This window comes from Meriones unguiculatus, chromosome 8 (assembly GCF_030254825.1).
Source record: "Meriones unguiculatus strain TT.TT164.6M chromosome 8, Bangor_MerUng_6.1, whole genome shotgun sequence".
Lineage (NCBI taxonomy): Eukaryota > Metazoa > Chordata > Mammalia > Rodentia > Muridae > Meriones > Meriones unguiculatus.
Window position 1 is genome coordinate 11,107,887 of NC_083356.1, and position 15,760 is coordinate 11,123,646.

General features: G+C 40.6%; 1 protein-coding gene across 2 annotated transcripts in view; it reads left to right on the plus strand.

Moving 5' to 3' along the window:
• Positions 1 to 15,760, plus strand: part of Slc2a13 (solute carrier family 2 member 13) — a 265,113-nt gene that overhangs the window by 32,978 nt on the left and 216,375 nt on the right. For both annotated transcript variants that reach the window (XM_060388794.1, XM_060388795.1), the window contains exon 2: positions 12,145 to 12,304. In XM_060388794.1, the coding sequence (XP_060244777.1) occupies positions 12,145 to 12,304 (160 nt within the window). The remainder of the gene's footprint in view (positions 1 to 12,144; positions 12,305 to 15,760) is intronic.

A 15,760-nucleotide genomic window follows, 5' to 3' on the forward strand; every position in this document is an offset into this window, starting at 1 on the left:
TTACATGATTTAGATTTTGATGTAGAGAAAAATATAAAGTCTTTATGAAAGTAACTGTTAGAACTGCTAAAGCAGTAGTTTTAGGAAACAAAAATCACCATATAAAAGTCATCACCATTTTTATACACTAGTGATGAACTTATTAAAAAGACATTAAGAATGTAATCCCATTCCCAATAGCTGCAAAATCAAATAGAACACTTAGGATTAGCTTAACCAATGAAGTGAGTCCTCATTTCAGTGAAAAATCACTAAACAGTGAGAAGTTGGAGAGACTACAAAAAAAAGTGGGAAATCAAGACTCTCTGAGGCATAAACAGCAAAAGCAAATGTAAGTAAATGTGGTGACATCAATTGGAGTTTATGCACAGAAAGCAGAAACGCTACTAAAACAAACCATTTGCAAACTACCCTCTTAACTAACCACTAGTATCCAGAATTTATAAGGAACTAAACACCTCTTCATGCCTAGCAGTGGGAAATTCTGACTAAGAAAAATTTAAAAAGCAAATGATTTCAGTATAAAGTTCTCAAAAAAATGCCAGTGGCCATGTGTATTAAAAGGTATGGACATTACTAATCATTCAGGGAATTGCAAATTGAAACCACTGCAGGTTTTCACATCCTACTTAGAAGAGATATCATCATAAAAAAATACTATTCTACTAGGTATATAAACAAACACAAACTCATATAAGATTTTATGTGGAATGAAATTAAAATAGAAATTATAGAAGTTTCCTTAAAAACTAAAGATGGAATTAGCCACACATAATGGCATATACCTGTGGAGGACTGACACAAATTTGAGTCCAGCTTGGGCTACATGAGACACTGTCTAAACACAACAAACAAAAATATTAGTATATGATCTGTTGCCCTGCTATGCTGTGTATGAGAACTTATAGAATGAATCTCTCTATGTATAAGGGGACTTATCAGAGTAGTTTACAGGCTGTGGTTTGGTTGTCCAGCAATGGCTGTCTTCTGACTGAAAGTACAAGAATTGGTAGTTGTTTAGTCCATGAGGCTGGATGTTTCAATTGATCTTTAGTCTATGCTGGAATCTGAAGAATTGGGTTCTGGTACCTATGAAGGATGTCTCAGGAACAGGACTGATGACCTTGCCATTGAAAGTGAGAGCAAGTGGGCAAAAAGGAAAAGCTGCTTCCTCCACTTCCTTTTATGGAGGTTGCCAGCAGTGTGGCCCAGATTTAGTGAGGATCTTCTGATCTCAGATGATCTATGATATTCATTCATATCATATCTATGATATGAATGCTGAAATGATATTGAGGTTTACAGAAGATCTTCATAGCTTAAATGACCCTTCACAGTTGTTCTCTGCTGCTATTTAGACGTATGATAATACACCAGAACTGTTTTAGTTTTGTTGTTGTTATTGTTGTTTCATGGCTCTTACTATTCCCAGGCTGTCTGAACTTGACTTCAAGCAATCAATCTTTTTTCCTCAACCTCCTGAGTAGTGGATTACAGGCACGCTTTGCCATGCAAGCCTTTGTTATTTTCTTCTGAAGTAACGCTGTTAAACTCTTCGCTCCAACATCATTGCTGTGTGTGGTGTGTTCCACGCTCACATTCCCAGTACTATAGAGGAAGATTCCGAGTTCAAGGTCAAGAAAACTTCAAGGCCATCCTGGTTCATATAAGCGGAGCCTGTTTCAAAAACACACAAAACATTTAAACAAAATAAAATAAGGGCACAGGGTCACAGGATCCAATCCCTTGGAAGTCTGAGACCTGAGAGTCAGGAGGAGTTAGAGACTAGGCTGTGCTCTGATGGGAGAATTTTATCTCACAATCAAATAAATTAAGCCAACAAAACCAAGTGATATCAGGAAAGAGAGGCCACTTGGTACTTACTTGCGCAAACATGCTTAAAGTGGGGAAAAGAGGAGAATAAAAGAAACAAAAGAATAATGATGTTTGTAGCACATTCTAATTTTACAGTTTGCAATTATATCATCTATTAATGATTTTTTTTCCTTCAAAATTACAGAAATGTTTTCCTGTATTGGTGCGCTGGCTAGAACTTTTCCCGTTGAGAAGTAGAAAAGCATTTGATTTGAGACCAGGCTGTCCCTGAATTTGACATGATCCTCCTGCCTCAGCTTCCAAGTATATCAGTAAACTTGGCCCAGTTAAACAAAAAAAAAAAAAAAAGAAGAAGAAGAAGAAGAAAAGAAACAAAACAGAACACAACAGCCAAAATAAATGTTTAAAGGATAATAAATAAACCTTTTATAAACAGAAGAGCGATAGTGTCATGAAGTGTGTATTTAAAAAGCTTTTTGTTCTGGAAGGAAGTCCTTGCTCTGTATTAACAGGCTGTTTCCTGTACTAATATTTTTCATACCATGGGAAAGAGGCCACCTAGTGCCTTGAATGACATGCCAGAGTTGTGTCCCAGCAGTTTGTATAAAGGCTGTTCTAGTTGTTCTAGAGTCAGGGTTCTCTAGAGGAATGAGAGAGAGACAGAGAGACAGACAGAGACAGGGATATTGAGAGAACACAAACACTTTAGTTTGGTTTCTATTGATATGATAAAACTCCATCACCAAAGACAGCCTGGGGAGGAAAGGGTTTATTTTATCTTACATTTGCATGTCCAAGTCCTTCACTGAGGGAAATCAAGGCAGGAACTGAAAGAGGTCATGGAGGAAATCTGCTTTCTGGCTTGTTCCTAGGCTTGCTCAACCTATTTACAGTACCTAGGAGAGGTGCTGTCCTCAATGGGATGGACCCTTCCATATTAATCAATAGAATGTTTCATAGACTTGCGTACAGACCAGTCTTTTTAGAGGCATTTTCTACCTTGACGTTCCCTCTTTCAGTTAATCTTACCTTGGGTCAATCTGACAAAAAAAAAAAAAAAAAAAAAAAAAAAAAATTAACCAGCATAATATGCACATATGATTTTTGAATTTGTTGAACCACCTTTCATTAAAGTAGTATTGTTATGCCCAAGTCTCACAGAACCCAAAGGCCACCAAGGAGCAGATTCCAATGCAAACGCAGTAGTGTCTTTATTGCAAGCTTGAGGTAGGCACAGCGGTTCTCCAGTGTAGAGCCCCCAGCTCAGGGAGAAAGAGGTTTTTATTTAGGCTTACAGCATGGTTCAGGAAATTCCAGTTTCTACACAACTGGATGACATGCAGCAAGTGCAAGCTTGTTACAGAGTGATTGGCTAACTAACACCACTAACGTTGAGTGAGGTAGAGCTATCTATAGACCTCAGGAATGTTAGGCATTTCTGTGCCATGAATGTTCTACCACAAGGTGGGCTGCCCAGCACAGGTGCCCCACTCTGAGATAAGATACCTTCTCCTTGTTGTGGTTACCTCCAGGCTATTCCTTGGGTAGGGGATTTTATGGTCCTGTTCCTGGAATTGGTGACATGTGGCCTATCTCCTGGGACGGGTGACTTTGCCGTGGGGGGTTCAGGCCTGTTCTTCTCAGGATCAGTAGTTAACTCATACCTGAGCAGCTGAGAATGCTCCATCTGTGAGCCTGGGCACCTCAGCAGTCAGAGTAGTCCCACAAGTGCGGTCTCCCATTTGGGACACTCAGAAACTGGTCTTTGATCAGTCCACAAGGATGAGTATATCCCAATTCCCATTCTACCATACCAAACCTGGAAGGATTCTGAGAGCTGCTGGTTCTTAGTAAACAATGGAATGCTGAAATGCTAGTTCTCATATCTATGGATGCATCAGCAGCAGCGAAGATGGGGTAAACCAACTGGGCAGCAAGAGAGAAGGTTTGTGAGCGAAGACGCATAGCCATGCTTCTGCTGTGCCCTGTTCATCTGGCTGCTGGCTGAAGGTGCTGTCCAGTCTTGGGATGGATCTTTCCAGCTCAGTTAACATAATCAGGATGGTTTCCCAGGTGAGGCTCCCTACTCAGCTGATTCTACTTTGTGACAAGTTGACATCAAAACCAGAAGTTACACTAGCCCCTAACATTAGTTGGGAGATGTAGCCTTTTTCTGAAATTATGTTAGTGTGTTACTTGTTCAGTGTTTCATGGAACTAATGGAAGTAAGGCATCTAGTGATGACACTTTCCTTATAGGGATAATTCTTTAATATTGGTGCAACTTACTGAGTGTTAGCATTTGTCTACATTTTCTGTGTTCTTTATTCCTTCTTGTATCCATGTCTCATATTATCCATTTGAGATCATTATCTATCAGATAGGAACTTTGAGCATTCTATTTTAGGCATTTTACCTCATTTTTAAAATATATATATTTATATATAGTATATAATAATATATACTATATAATAAATATGTAATATTTATATAATATATTATATATACTACATATATTTATATTTTATAATAAATATATTATACATAATATAATTTAATATATTAATATATTATACATGATATAATATATAATTGATATATAATAAATATGTTGTCTTTTGTCTTAAGAAACCTAGGTTCTCAGTTATTTTTCTCAGTGTTGCCAGGATAGTTCAGGAGCTCATCTCATGGAAAGCCAGTATTTTGGATTTGGCAGATGGCAGAAAGCAATGAGGCTTTGTCAGAGGTTCGCAATCTCGATAAGGTGGCAGAGCTATGTATTTCATGGGTCCACTTTGGGGTGGCTCCAGACCACACAGAGCTTGATGAGGAGGCAGAGGAGGAGCAGGGCAAAAAGCTTGTGTGCTCACTGGCATCCTCACGTATAACTCATACTACTTCTTTCTTCTCCTCCTTCCCTCTTTTTCCTCTTTCCCCCTCTACCTCTTTTTCCTCCTTCCCCCGCCTCCACATCTCTCTTTCTCCAGAGCATCACAATGGAACCCAAAATCCCAGGGTTTGTAGTTTGTAGTATATTATAGGCATAATATTATCAAATCTCATAAACGTTTACATTTACTGAAAACTCTGTGTTAGATAATAAATGGAAGTGCAGACCACCAGGAAGTGTTACAAAGCCTGCCAGATACTCCTTTTCCTAAAAATATGTGTAAAGGATTGGGAATTAACATCTTAAGCATTTGGATAAGGCTCTGCCACAGTTCGAAAAGCCTTGTGGAGGGCGAGCTGTGCTAAGTGACCTTTGATAGGCAGATACCACGTGATACGATGAAGCAGGAACCACCAAGAGCTGCTGCAGGAGAATAACTGTTTTGTCACACCACAAAGGTTCTAGTGCATTGTTTTCCGTTCTTGAGAAGAACAGTTGTTGGTGAGAAGTCAGTTGTGAGCTACTAAACTCTATCAGCAGTAAAAGACTGGGGATAGGAAACTGCAACAAGGTTTCTTTCGTATTTCTTGCTAAAACATTTACAAGGAAATTTCTTCTCATTTTGAATTTCTCATAAAGTATAAGATCATGCTAAAAGTTGGTAAATACCTGAATAAAAGAAATCGCTTAAAGATTTCAGTATTTCCAGCATTCAAAAAAGGGGGAAATTTCAAAAATGCTTTAAAATTTTAAATAGGTTTTATTATGTTGATTTAGCCTTTGGGAATGAAGATTGTGATGGTTCCTTATTGACAGCTTGGCTGATTTGGAATTATCTCAGGCATTATCTTAGGAATTATCTTAGGTATTTTCCCAGAGTTCTGACTGAGGAGGGAAGACCCATCCTGACTGTGAGCAATACCATCTCATATTCTGAGATCCAGGACTGTATAAATGCGGGAAATGAAAACACGTCAGAGAACCAGCCATAGTCTCTCCCCACTGTCTATTTTGTATATACGCAAACAAGTTCCAGCAAGAGTTCCTTTCAGTTGTTTCTTGTTAGGTGTTTGGTCCCAGCAAGGAGGAAAGCGACTACCATAGAACTGGAGACTGTAAACATTCTTCAGCTGTGCATGTTCTGTTCATTAACCTGCCTCCTTCTCATCATTCTACATCCATCTGGGGGAAACTTGGGGTCTGTGCGTTAATGGGGCCTTTCTCATTTAAAATGAGATATAACTTGGGGAGCTAAGGTGCTGAAAAAGCCAGTGGTTACCAAAAACATCCCAAGGCATAGCTTCCCCTTCTTTTCTCTAGTGAACTCGAAAAATGAATTTCAGGGACAGTTGCAAGGTGAGTTTCAAAAGGATTTTTATTACAGGTGACAGATTAAGAGGAAGCAAGCAAGCAGAGTTCCTGTTTTGCAGAAGGGTCTCCAGGAAAGGGTTCTAACTAAGGGTCTCACTCCGGAGGTTAATTAAGGGTTGTGGCATGGGGGGTGGTCAGTCCAGCTGTCACCTCCTTGAGGTATTCATGTACCTCTTCCTCTGTGCTTGTTAGGTTTCATCAGCTTAACACAAACCTAGACATATCTGGAAAGAGGAATTCAGTGTTCTGGGACTCACACGGTGGAAAAGAGCGTTGGCTCCCACAAGTTTTCCTCTGACCTACGTGCATGCTGTGGTAGGTGCACAGCACACACACACACACACACACACACACACACACACTATTGGAAAGGAACAAATGAGAGAGATGGTACCAAACTGAAAAGCTAAGTGTATAATGCTTTGCTAGGAGCTGTTGAAAACTTCTGAATGTTAATCTTGTAGTTTTCCCCAGGGGCAGTCTTTTCTCACAACCTGACTCTGTCGCAGGCGTTTTGTGTCTTGTAAGTAGGTCCTGGTATACTTGGACCTTCTCAGACATCTTTCTGGAGTGTCTTAAACCTAGATAAAAGCAAGAGCTGAATTCTAAGGCATGCCAGCAACCTGGTAACAGTGGACACTTAGCCATTGAGAAGAATGAAGGTGAAACAGCCAGCAAGTCACAACTGCACTAAGAGTCCTCTTCACTTAGGTTTATTTTTTTTGTTTTTTTTTTTTTTTGGATTTTTATTAAGGTTCCTCCTTCTTTAGAGAGGAGAAAGCCCTGGTTTTGAAAGTGAACGTAGGCCGCCGTGGTCTTTGTTCCAGAAGCGTTATTATTAGAAGGTCGCTTACGCACTTCTCAGAGGCTAATTAGTTAGTTGCTGCATGGCTTATCATGCTGAGACACTGCTGTGATTCATGGGTATTTATCTATCACCGCAGGGCCTTCTAATGCTGTTTGGTTATGAAATCGCCTGTATTTCTGACTCAGGCCTTTTAGAGGGCTTCCAGCAGTTTTGGGAAGGCGCTTCTGTGTACCCTGAAAGTAGACGGTGAGTCAGCTTGCGCCCTGCATGCTCCTGCGCAGTGGTGACCCAGGTGCGGTTTCCTGGCAATGCGTCTCAAGGCGAGCAAGGTTCCTTGATGCTACCCTATTTTTTTTTTTTAAACTGTTAACATCAGGAAATAACATCAACGTGGGTCTCTATGTTTATTCTAGAAAGCTATTAATACTTGAACCATTGATTCTTTGTGTTGACCTCATAAGTTTAATTTGGACTATTAAATTAAAATGGGGAGGTGGGCTGGGAAGATGGCTTGGGTGGTAAGGTGCTTGCTATATAAGCCCGAGGACCTCAGTTCGGATCCCTAGCACCCAGGTGAAAAAGCTGTGAATGGAGGAGCATAGCTGCAATCCAACTGCCGGGAAAGCAGCGACAGGATGATTCCAGAGCCTCACTAGCTTGTCGGTCTAGTCAAATCAGTGAGCTTTGGATTAAGGAAGAGTCCTTGTCTCAAGAAAAAGGAAACTGTGAAGATCTGTAGAGGACGACAACACCTGACATTAGCCTCTGAGTCTGTGGATGCCTTTTCCTCTTTCCCTCTACTCAAAGTGGAAACTCAAGTGCCAACCCCTTGATTTGGTTTCTGACCCTTTTATTGATTGCTACCTTCGTCACTCCGAACTGTCTCCATTCCTAAGCAGGCTGCAATTTGTTGTGCCTCTGGACCTTTGTCTGAAGTTCTAGTCCCCAGCCCTGGGGACTAGACTACACACTGGATCTCAGCTTTAAGAGGAGTGCTTCTGTTGAGTTTCTGCCTTCTTAGACTGGCTATTCCCATTGCTACAGCCTCTAAGCTCTAGGTGAACAGTGGTTATATCTCCCATCACAGCCTCAGGTATAGATGCCATAAACATGCCTTGATTGATGTGTGTGATTTTCCCATCATCTGCATTTCATTTCTTCACATATTCTCCATGTAATTAATAATTGATCATTAAGTCTCAGGCCATTTCATGCTGTTTCAGTCTCATGCTCATCTGTGAAGAGTCGTCTCTCCAGGCTTTTGAGTTTCCACCTTATTATCAAGCAGCAACAGTTAGCATCACAGACTGGAACCCAGGGGAATGGTCATCCTACTGTGTCATGTTCAACTTACTTATTTGATTACATGTTGTTGTAAGTAGGGTTTGTGCTTAGCTTCATTCACATGCTCAGTTTTGTTTATTTTTGCTCACAATATTGGCACATAATGCAGGTTGAACTGAATCCAAAAGTTGAGATACTTTTCATCTAGAGATAGCAAAAGTGATAGTGACCAGTATTGAATACTTTCTGTGTTAAAGTTGTTTACTTTGTCAGTTCATTGGCATTTCTCAATCTCTTTGAAGGAATTTTTAAAGATATATTTTATTTTTATTAATTACAGTTTATTTTATTTACTTTGTATCCCACCTGTAGCTCCCTCCCTCTTCTTCTCCCCACTCCTACACTCCCTCCCTCTTCTCCACCCATGCCCCACCCCCAGTCCACTGATAGGGGAGGTCTTCCTCTCCTTCCATCTAATCCTAGTCTATCAGCTCTCATCAGGAGTGGTTGCATTGTCTTCCTCTGTGACCTGGTAAGGCTGCTCCCCCCTTAGAGGAAGGTGATTAAAGCGAAGGCAACTAAGTTCATGTCAGAGACAGTGCCTGTTTCCCTTTTTAGGGAACCCACTTGGATACTGAGCTGCCATGGGCTACAGCTGTGCAGGTGTTTTAGGTTATCTCAATGAATGGTCCTTGGTTGTAGTATTAGTCTCAAAAAACACCCTATGCCCAGATTATTTTGATTCTGCTGCTCTCCTTGTGGAGCTCCTGTCCCCTTCAGGTATTTCTATCTTCTCTTTCTTTTATATGATTCCCTCCACTCTGCCCAAAGTTTGGATATGAGTCTCAGCATCTGCTTTGATACACTGCTGGGTAGAGTCTTTCAGAGGCCTCTCTGTGGCAGGTTCCTGTCCTGTTCCCTGTTTTCTCCCTCTTGTGATGTCCATCCCGTTTGCCTTTCTGAATGAGGATTGATCATCTTACCCAGAGTCCTCCTTCTTGATTAGCTTCTTTAGGTATACAGATTTTAGTATGTTTATTCTATATTATATGTCTAATATCTACTTATGAGTGAGTATATACCCTGTGTGTCTTTCTGCTTCTGGGATACCTCATTTAGGATTATCTTTTCCAGTTCCCACCATTTACCTGCAAATTTCATGATTTCCTTGTTTTTAATTTCTGAGTAGTATTCCATTGTGTAAACATCCCACAATTTCTGTATCCATTCCTGAATTGAGAAGCATCTGGGTTGTTTCCAGCTTCTGGCTATTAAGTCCTTCGTCATCAGGGAAATGCAAATCAAAATGACCCTGAGATTTCACCTTACACTCATCAGAATGGCTATGATAAAAACTCAAGTGACAGCACATGCTGGAGAGATTGTGGAGAAAGGGGAACCTTCCTCCATTGCTGGTGGGAATGTAAAGGTGTACAATCACTTTGGAAATCAATCTGGTGCTCTCTCAGACAATAAGGAATAGTGCTACCTCAAAATCCAGCTACACCACTCCTAGGCATATATCCAAAAGATACTCAGGTATACAACAAGGACATTTGCTCAACCATGTTTGTAGCAGTTTTATTGGTAATAGCCAGAACCTGGAAACAACCCAGATGTCCCTCAGTTGAGGAATGGATCTTTGAAGGATTTTTAATCTCTCCATTCCATAGATAAGGAATTGGAGACCTGGAAATGTTAAATAACTTGTAATGACTTATCCACCATGTAAATGTCATGGTGCTATTGAAAGGTTTGGTTCCTGAGCCTGCTGCCTTCAATGATGATGAGCCAGTTTAGTGTGTGACATTAAGGCTGGCTTCTGGCATCTGATGGGTTTTTTGACTTACTACATGCCCTGGGATAATGTCCTCTGTGAAGTGGGGTAATTACCTGCTCTCAGTAGAGATGTGCTGAGGATTAGAGCTATAATTGGGATACAGAAAATGCCTAACTAACACAATTAGGCAGTTTGAACAGCTATACTAAATCAACACGGGACAGATTTTGGCAGCTCTTTTCAGTTCTACTTAACAATGGCTCTAGAGATTTTTCTAGCTTTCTAGTCTTTTTTTTTTTTTTTTTTTTTTTTCTTTCTTGGACATCATCTGCTACCTTCAACACTCTGGTATTCATTTTAAACCATCAAGCTTTCTAAAGGCCTGATGACATGTCCACATTTATTGTCATGTAAAATCTGTGGTTTGGGGACAGGCATGCTTGGCTTAAATGTGTGGTTCTGGTTTCCAATGTCTGGAGGGCTAAGTGGATGATGGGAGATCTCTGGCCAGTAGAGAAATAGAATAATTGTTTATACCTAGACCAGTACAGAAAAATATATCCAAATCATAAATTAGTACTTATTTGTGAAATTTTATTGATGCAGTCCCATAGTAAAGGAAGTGAGGTGAATATGCAATTAACTTACTAACATTAGTTGAACATGTTTATTTACAAGTTCCACAGAAGGCATGTTAAGGTCGTCTATGCCATACTAATACTACACTAAGGTGATGGTGATTTAGTTTGAGACTCCTTCTGCTTATGTTGGGAAACTTAGGCTTCTCTACGTGTGCTGGCAGGCACTACAGGAGCAAGGAATACCTGTAAAGCTTAACTGCTTATATGTTTGTCTTAATACAGTGCATTTTCCAGTATTTTTTTAATGTAGTTGCCTAACTCAAAGATGGCTAAAGTTAATTAAATTTAATGGAAAAGTACAACTGATAAGCTTTCAGAGTACTGTGACGCTGGCAAGTTATTTGGTGAAGCGATAATGACTGGGAGGAAGTAGGCCCCTATCTAAAGAAGGAAGGAAATGAAAGAGAATTAAGAGATCCAGGGTACAATCAGTTAGCATGCAATACTCATACGTGAGAGAGGTGTGTGATTTATGTTGGTGCTCAACAAACAAAAATTGGTGATAAACTGAGTGTGTAGCTTAGGGGCACGGCCCAGCTTCCATGAGCCCCTGTTGTCTCTTAGCACTACTGAAACGCGGTGTTTGTTGAGAAGAGCAGGTATTGCTGTCGCTGAGTGTAGACAGATGTGGCTGATTTTGGACTGTGGTGAGAGCACCTAAAACACAAGGGCTCTGGGCCGGAAGCACGGTGTCAGGTGTCTAGGTGCTTTCTTTGGTACAAAGCAGTGCCTTAAAGCCAGTTCTGTGCAGTTTTGGTCCTCCATCTTCACCTATGGATTGATTTATAATATCTACGTACACACAGCTTAAAGTTTTATAAATAACCGTGTGGATCCTTCACTGACCACCTCCGGCCCCGTAACACTTTCCGTTTCAGTCCGAGATCTTCTGTTTTTCAGAACTGTGGATTTCTAAAAGTTCTGTCATTGTAAGCTGTCTCTGAAATATATATCTGGGTAATTGGATGGCATGATTTAATAAGATCTCTTCTAAATAATGACAGAATACTTGATATAAATTATTGAATAGTGTTCTAATTCTCACTGTTGTCTGATTACATTTCCATAGAGACTAAAATAATTTAGCAATGCTTCCTTGAGCATAATTTTGTATTGTTCATCCGTAAAATTATGAAGTGTTCTTATACCTTTAATGTCATTGTAGGACTGTTGAGGTACCTCTGTATATGGGCTTTTAAATGACAATGTGAGCTGAGCACTGGGAGAAAGAGGGAGGAGGATTACTCTTAGTTCCCTAGTGTGTTCATGACCAGCTACATGAGACCTCACAATAAAATAATAAAATAATTTAAATAATAATATAGAAAAACAATACTCAGAGTATGAAACCTCACATACTTCTTTACTTGTGCACAGTAGCTCCATAGCAGTCACAAGCAAAATCTTGATAATCTGTGTTCAGAGCAGAGTGAAAGCCGGTATTGACACGTGTGTGTTTTAATCGCACTTGGATGAGCGTGGTGGCGACAGGGAGTGCGCAGATGTCTCACGCTTGATTTGGTTCTTCACTGCAGGCGTTGCTTCCATGACGGTTCCTGTGTACATCGCAGAGGTCTCGCCGCCCAACCTGAGAGGCCGACTGGTCACCATTAACACCCTCTTCATCACAGGGGGACAGTTTTTTGCAAGTGTCGTTGACGGGGCCTTCAGTTACCTGCAGAAGGATGGATGGAGGTTTGTAAATAGTTCTTATCTTGAGTTCAAATAGAGTACAGCTTTGAGGCACTGGAAAAACAGATACGCTGAGTTATTGTCATTAACTTATAAGTAGGTGGCATTCAGGAAAATTGGAATTAGTCAAGAAATATGTATTTATTTTAGTGATAGACAAGAAACCACCCATTAAGAATTGATATTTGGAAAAGATCTTTTTTAAAAAAGAATTTAGGTGATATTTCTCATACTTTGTATAAGCCTTTGCAAATAAAATAATGTAATAAATATGTGTGGAGTTTTTGAGTTACAGGAGTGACTGGAAAGCTGTTTGTGAAATGCAGATATAGCTTCCTTCTGGGGTGTGGGAGGCTACATTCTCATCTGAAAAAACAGCATTTATAAATACAAATTTAATATATAAAGTAGTAAAATATAAAATATGTATAATATGAAGGTGCTAGGCACTGGTGGAACATGCCTTAAATCCCAGCATTCAGGAGGCAGAGGTAGGTGGATCTCTGAGTTCTAGGCTAGCCTGCGCTACAGAGTGAGTTCCAGGACAGCCAGGGCTACACAGAGAAACCCTGTCTTGAAAAGCCAGGAAAAAAAGTTCCTTGATATTAATTTGAATAAATATAAATGAGAATGATAATACAAAGATAAATATTAAAACTAAATATGTGAAACATGTTTTTAAAAACAACTTTGTGTTCAAGCTTAAAGATAAGTTCACAGATTTTTAAAAATTATTTATTTACATTATATCCCAATCTCAGCTTTCACTTCCTCCTCTCTTCCCAGTTCCTCCCTCTCCCTTCCCTTCCTCCCTAATACATCACTCTTGCCATTCTCCTCAGAGAAAGGGGACGCCTCTCATAGATATCAGCCAGCTTTGGCATATCAAGTTGCAGTAATACTTAGTGTATCTTCTCCTATTGAGGCTAGACTAGACAGCTCAGTTAGGGGAAAGGGATCCAGAGGCAGGCCACAGAGTAAGAGACAGTCCCGTGTTCCCGCTTTAGGAGCCCTGTATGAAGACTCAGCTGCACAACTGTTCCCTATGTGCAGAGGGCCTAGGTCAGTCCTATGCATGCTCTCTGGTTGGCAGTTCAATCTCTATGAGCCTTTATAGGCTCAGGTTAGTTGATTCTGTAGGTTTTCTTGTGGTGTCGACCTCTCTGGCTTCTTCAATCCTTCTTTTCCTTCTTCTGCAGGATTCCCCAAGCTCCATGTAATGTTTGGCTATGAGTCTCTGCATCTGTTTCATCAGTTGCTGGATGAAGCCTCTCTGATAACATTTATGCTAGGCTTCTGTTAGCAAGTTCAGGGGATATCAATTAATAGTGTCAGGGTGGGCTCCTCTCATGGCATGGGTCTCAAGCTGGGCCAGTCATTGGGTGGCCCTTCCCTCAAATTCTCTTCCATCTTTTACTCCGGCTCATCTTACAGGCAGGAGAAATTGTGGGTCTAAGGTTTTGTGGCTGGTTGGTGTCCCAATCCCTCCATTGTAAGTCTTGCCTGGGTACAGGGGATGGCTGGTTCAGGCTCCATATCACCCATTCCTAGGAGTCTTAGCTAGGGTCACCATCATAGAATCCTGGATGTTTCCATGTTCCTAGGTTTCTAGCTTGTCCCAGAGATTATACCCCCACCCCCATTCCAGTTCCCTTTCCCACTACACTCTCCATCTCCCTTCTCTCTCTGTCCTCCTCCCACCTCACCCCTCCTGTTCCCATCCCCATCTTCTCCCCCCATCCCCATCTTCTTCCACATTCAGTCCCTTTCACTATCTACCCCCTCACCCTGATGTCTAATCTATTTCCCCTCTCAGGGACATTCAAGTGTTCTCCCTCAGGTTCTCCTTCTTACTACTTTGGTTCAGTGGATTGTAGCCTGGTTATCCTGTACTTTATGGCCAGAATCCACTTATAAGTAAGTACCTACCATGTTGGTCTTTCTGCATCTGGGTTACCTCACTCAGGATATTTTCTAGGTTCATCCATTTGTCTGCAAATTTCATGATTTTTTTGTTTTAATATCTGAGTAATATTCCATTGTATAAATATACCACATTTTCTTTATCCATTCTTTGGTTGAGGTACATCTAGGTTGTTTCCAGTTTCTGGCTATTATGAATAAAGCTATAATGAACATATAATGAACATAGTGTCCTTGTGGTATGGTAGCCACCTTTTGGATATATGCCTAGGAGTAGTATAGCTGTTTCTTTAGGTAGATCAATTCTCAATTTTCTGAGAAACCACCAAATTGATTTCCAAAGTGTTTGTTCAAGTTTTCACTCCCACCAGCAATGGAGGACTGTTCCCCTTTCTCCACATCCTTGTCAGCATGAGCTGTTACTGGAGTTTTTGATCTTAGCCATTCTGATGGGTGTATGATGGAATCTGAGTCATTTTAATTTGAAGTTCTATGATGACTAAGGATGTTGAGTATTTAAGTGCTTCTTGGCCATTAGAGATTCCTCTGTTGAGAAGTCTTATGTTTAGATCTATACCACATTTTTTTTCTTTTTTTTAAATTTTTTATTTTTTTTCTTTTCAGTTACATTTTATTAACTCTGTATCCCAGCCATGTCCCAATCCCTCATTCCCTCCCAGTCCCTCCCTCCCTCCCTCATCTCCACCGTGCCCTTTTCCAAGTCCACTGATGGGGGGACCTCCTCCCCATTCATCTGATCCTGTTTTATCAGGTATCTTCAGGACCAGCTGAAAAGCCCTCCTCTGTGGCCTAACAGGACTGCTCCTCCCTTGGGGGATGGGGGGGGCAAAGAGCCAGTCATTGAGTTCCTTTTAGAAATAGTCCTTGTTCCCCTCACTTTGGAAAACCAATTGGTTACTGAGCTACCACAGGCTACATTTGAGCGGAGGTTCTAGGTTATATCCATACATGGTCCTTGGTTGAATGTCAGTCTCAAAAAAGACCCTGTGCCCAGATATATTTGGTCCTTGTGGAGCTCCTATCCTTTCCCCAGCAGACTAACTCCCCTTCTTTCTTATGATTCCCTGTACTCTGCCAAAGGTTTGGTCTTTGCTTTGAAAACACTGCTAGTTAGTCTTTCAGATGTGCTCAGTAGCCTCCTGTCATACGTTCAATGCACATCCCATCTGTCTTTCTAAACGAGGATTGATCATCCTACCCCATGTCCGCTCTCTTGATTATCTTTTTTAGGTGTATAGATTTCATTATGTTTATCATATCTTATAGGTCTATATAAGTGAGTATATACCGTGTTTGTCTTTCTCCTTCTGGGATATTTCACTCAGAATGATCTTTTCTAGATCCCACCATTTGCCTGCACATTTCATGATTTCCTCATTTTTGATTGCTGAGTAGTATTCCATTGTGTAAAAATACCACAATTTCTGTACCCATTCCTCCATTGATGGACATCTGGGTTGTTTCCAGGTTCTGGCTATCACAAATAAAGCTGCTATAAACATGGTTGAGCAAGTA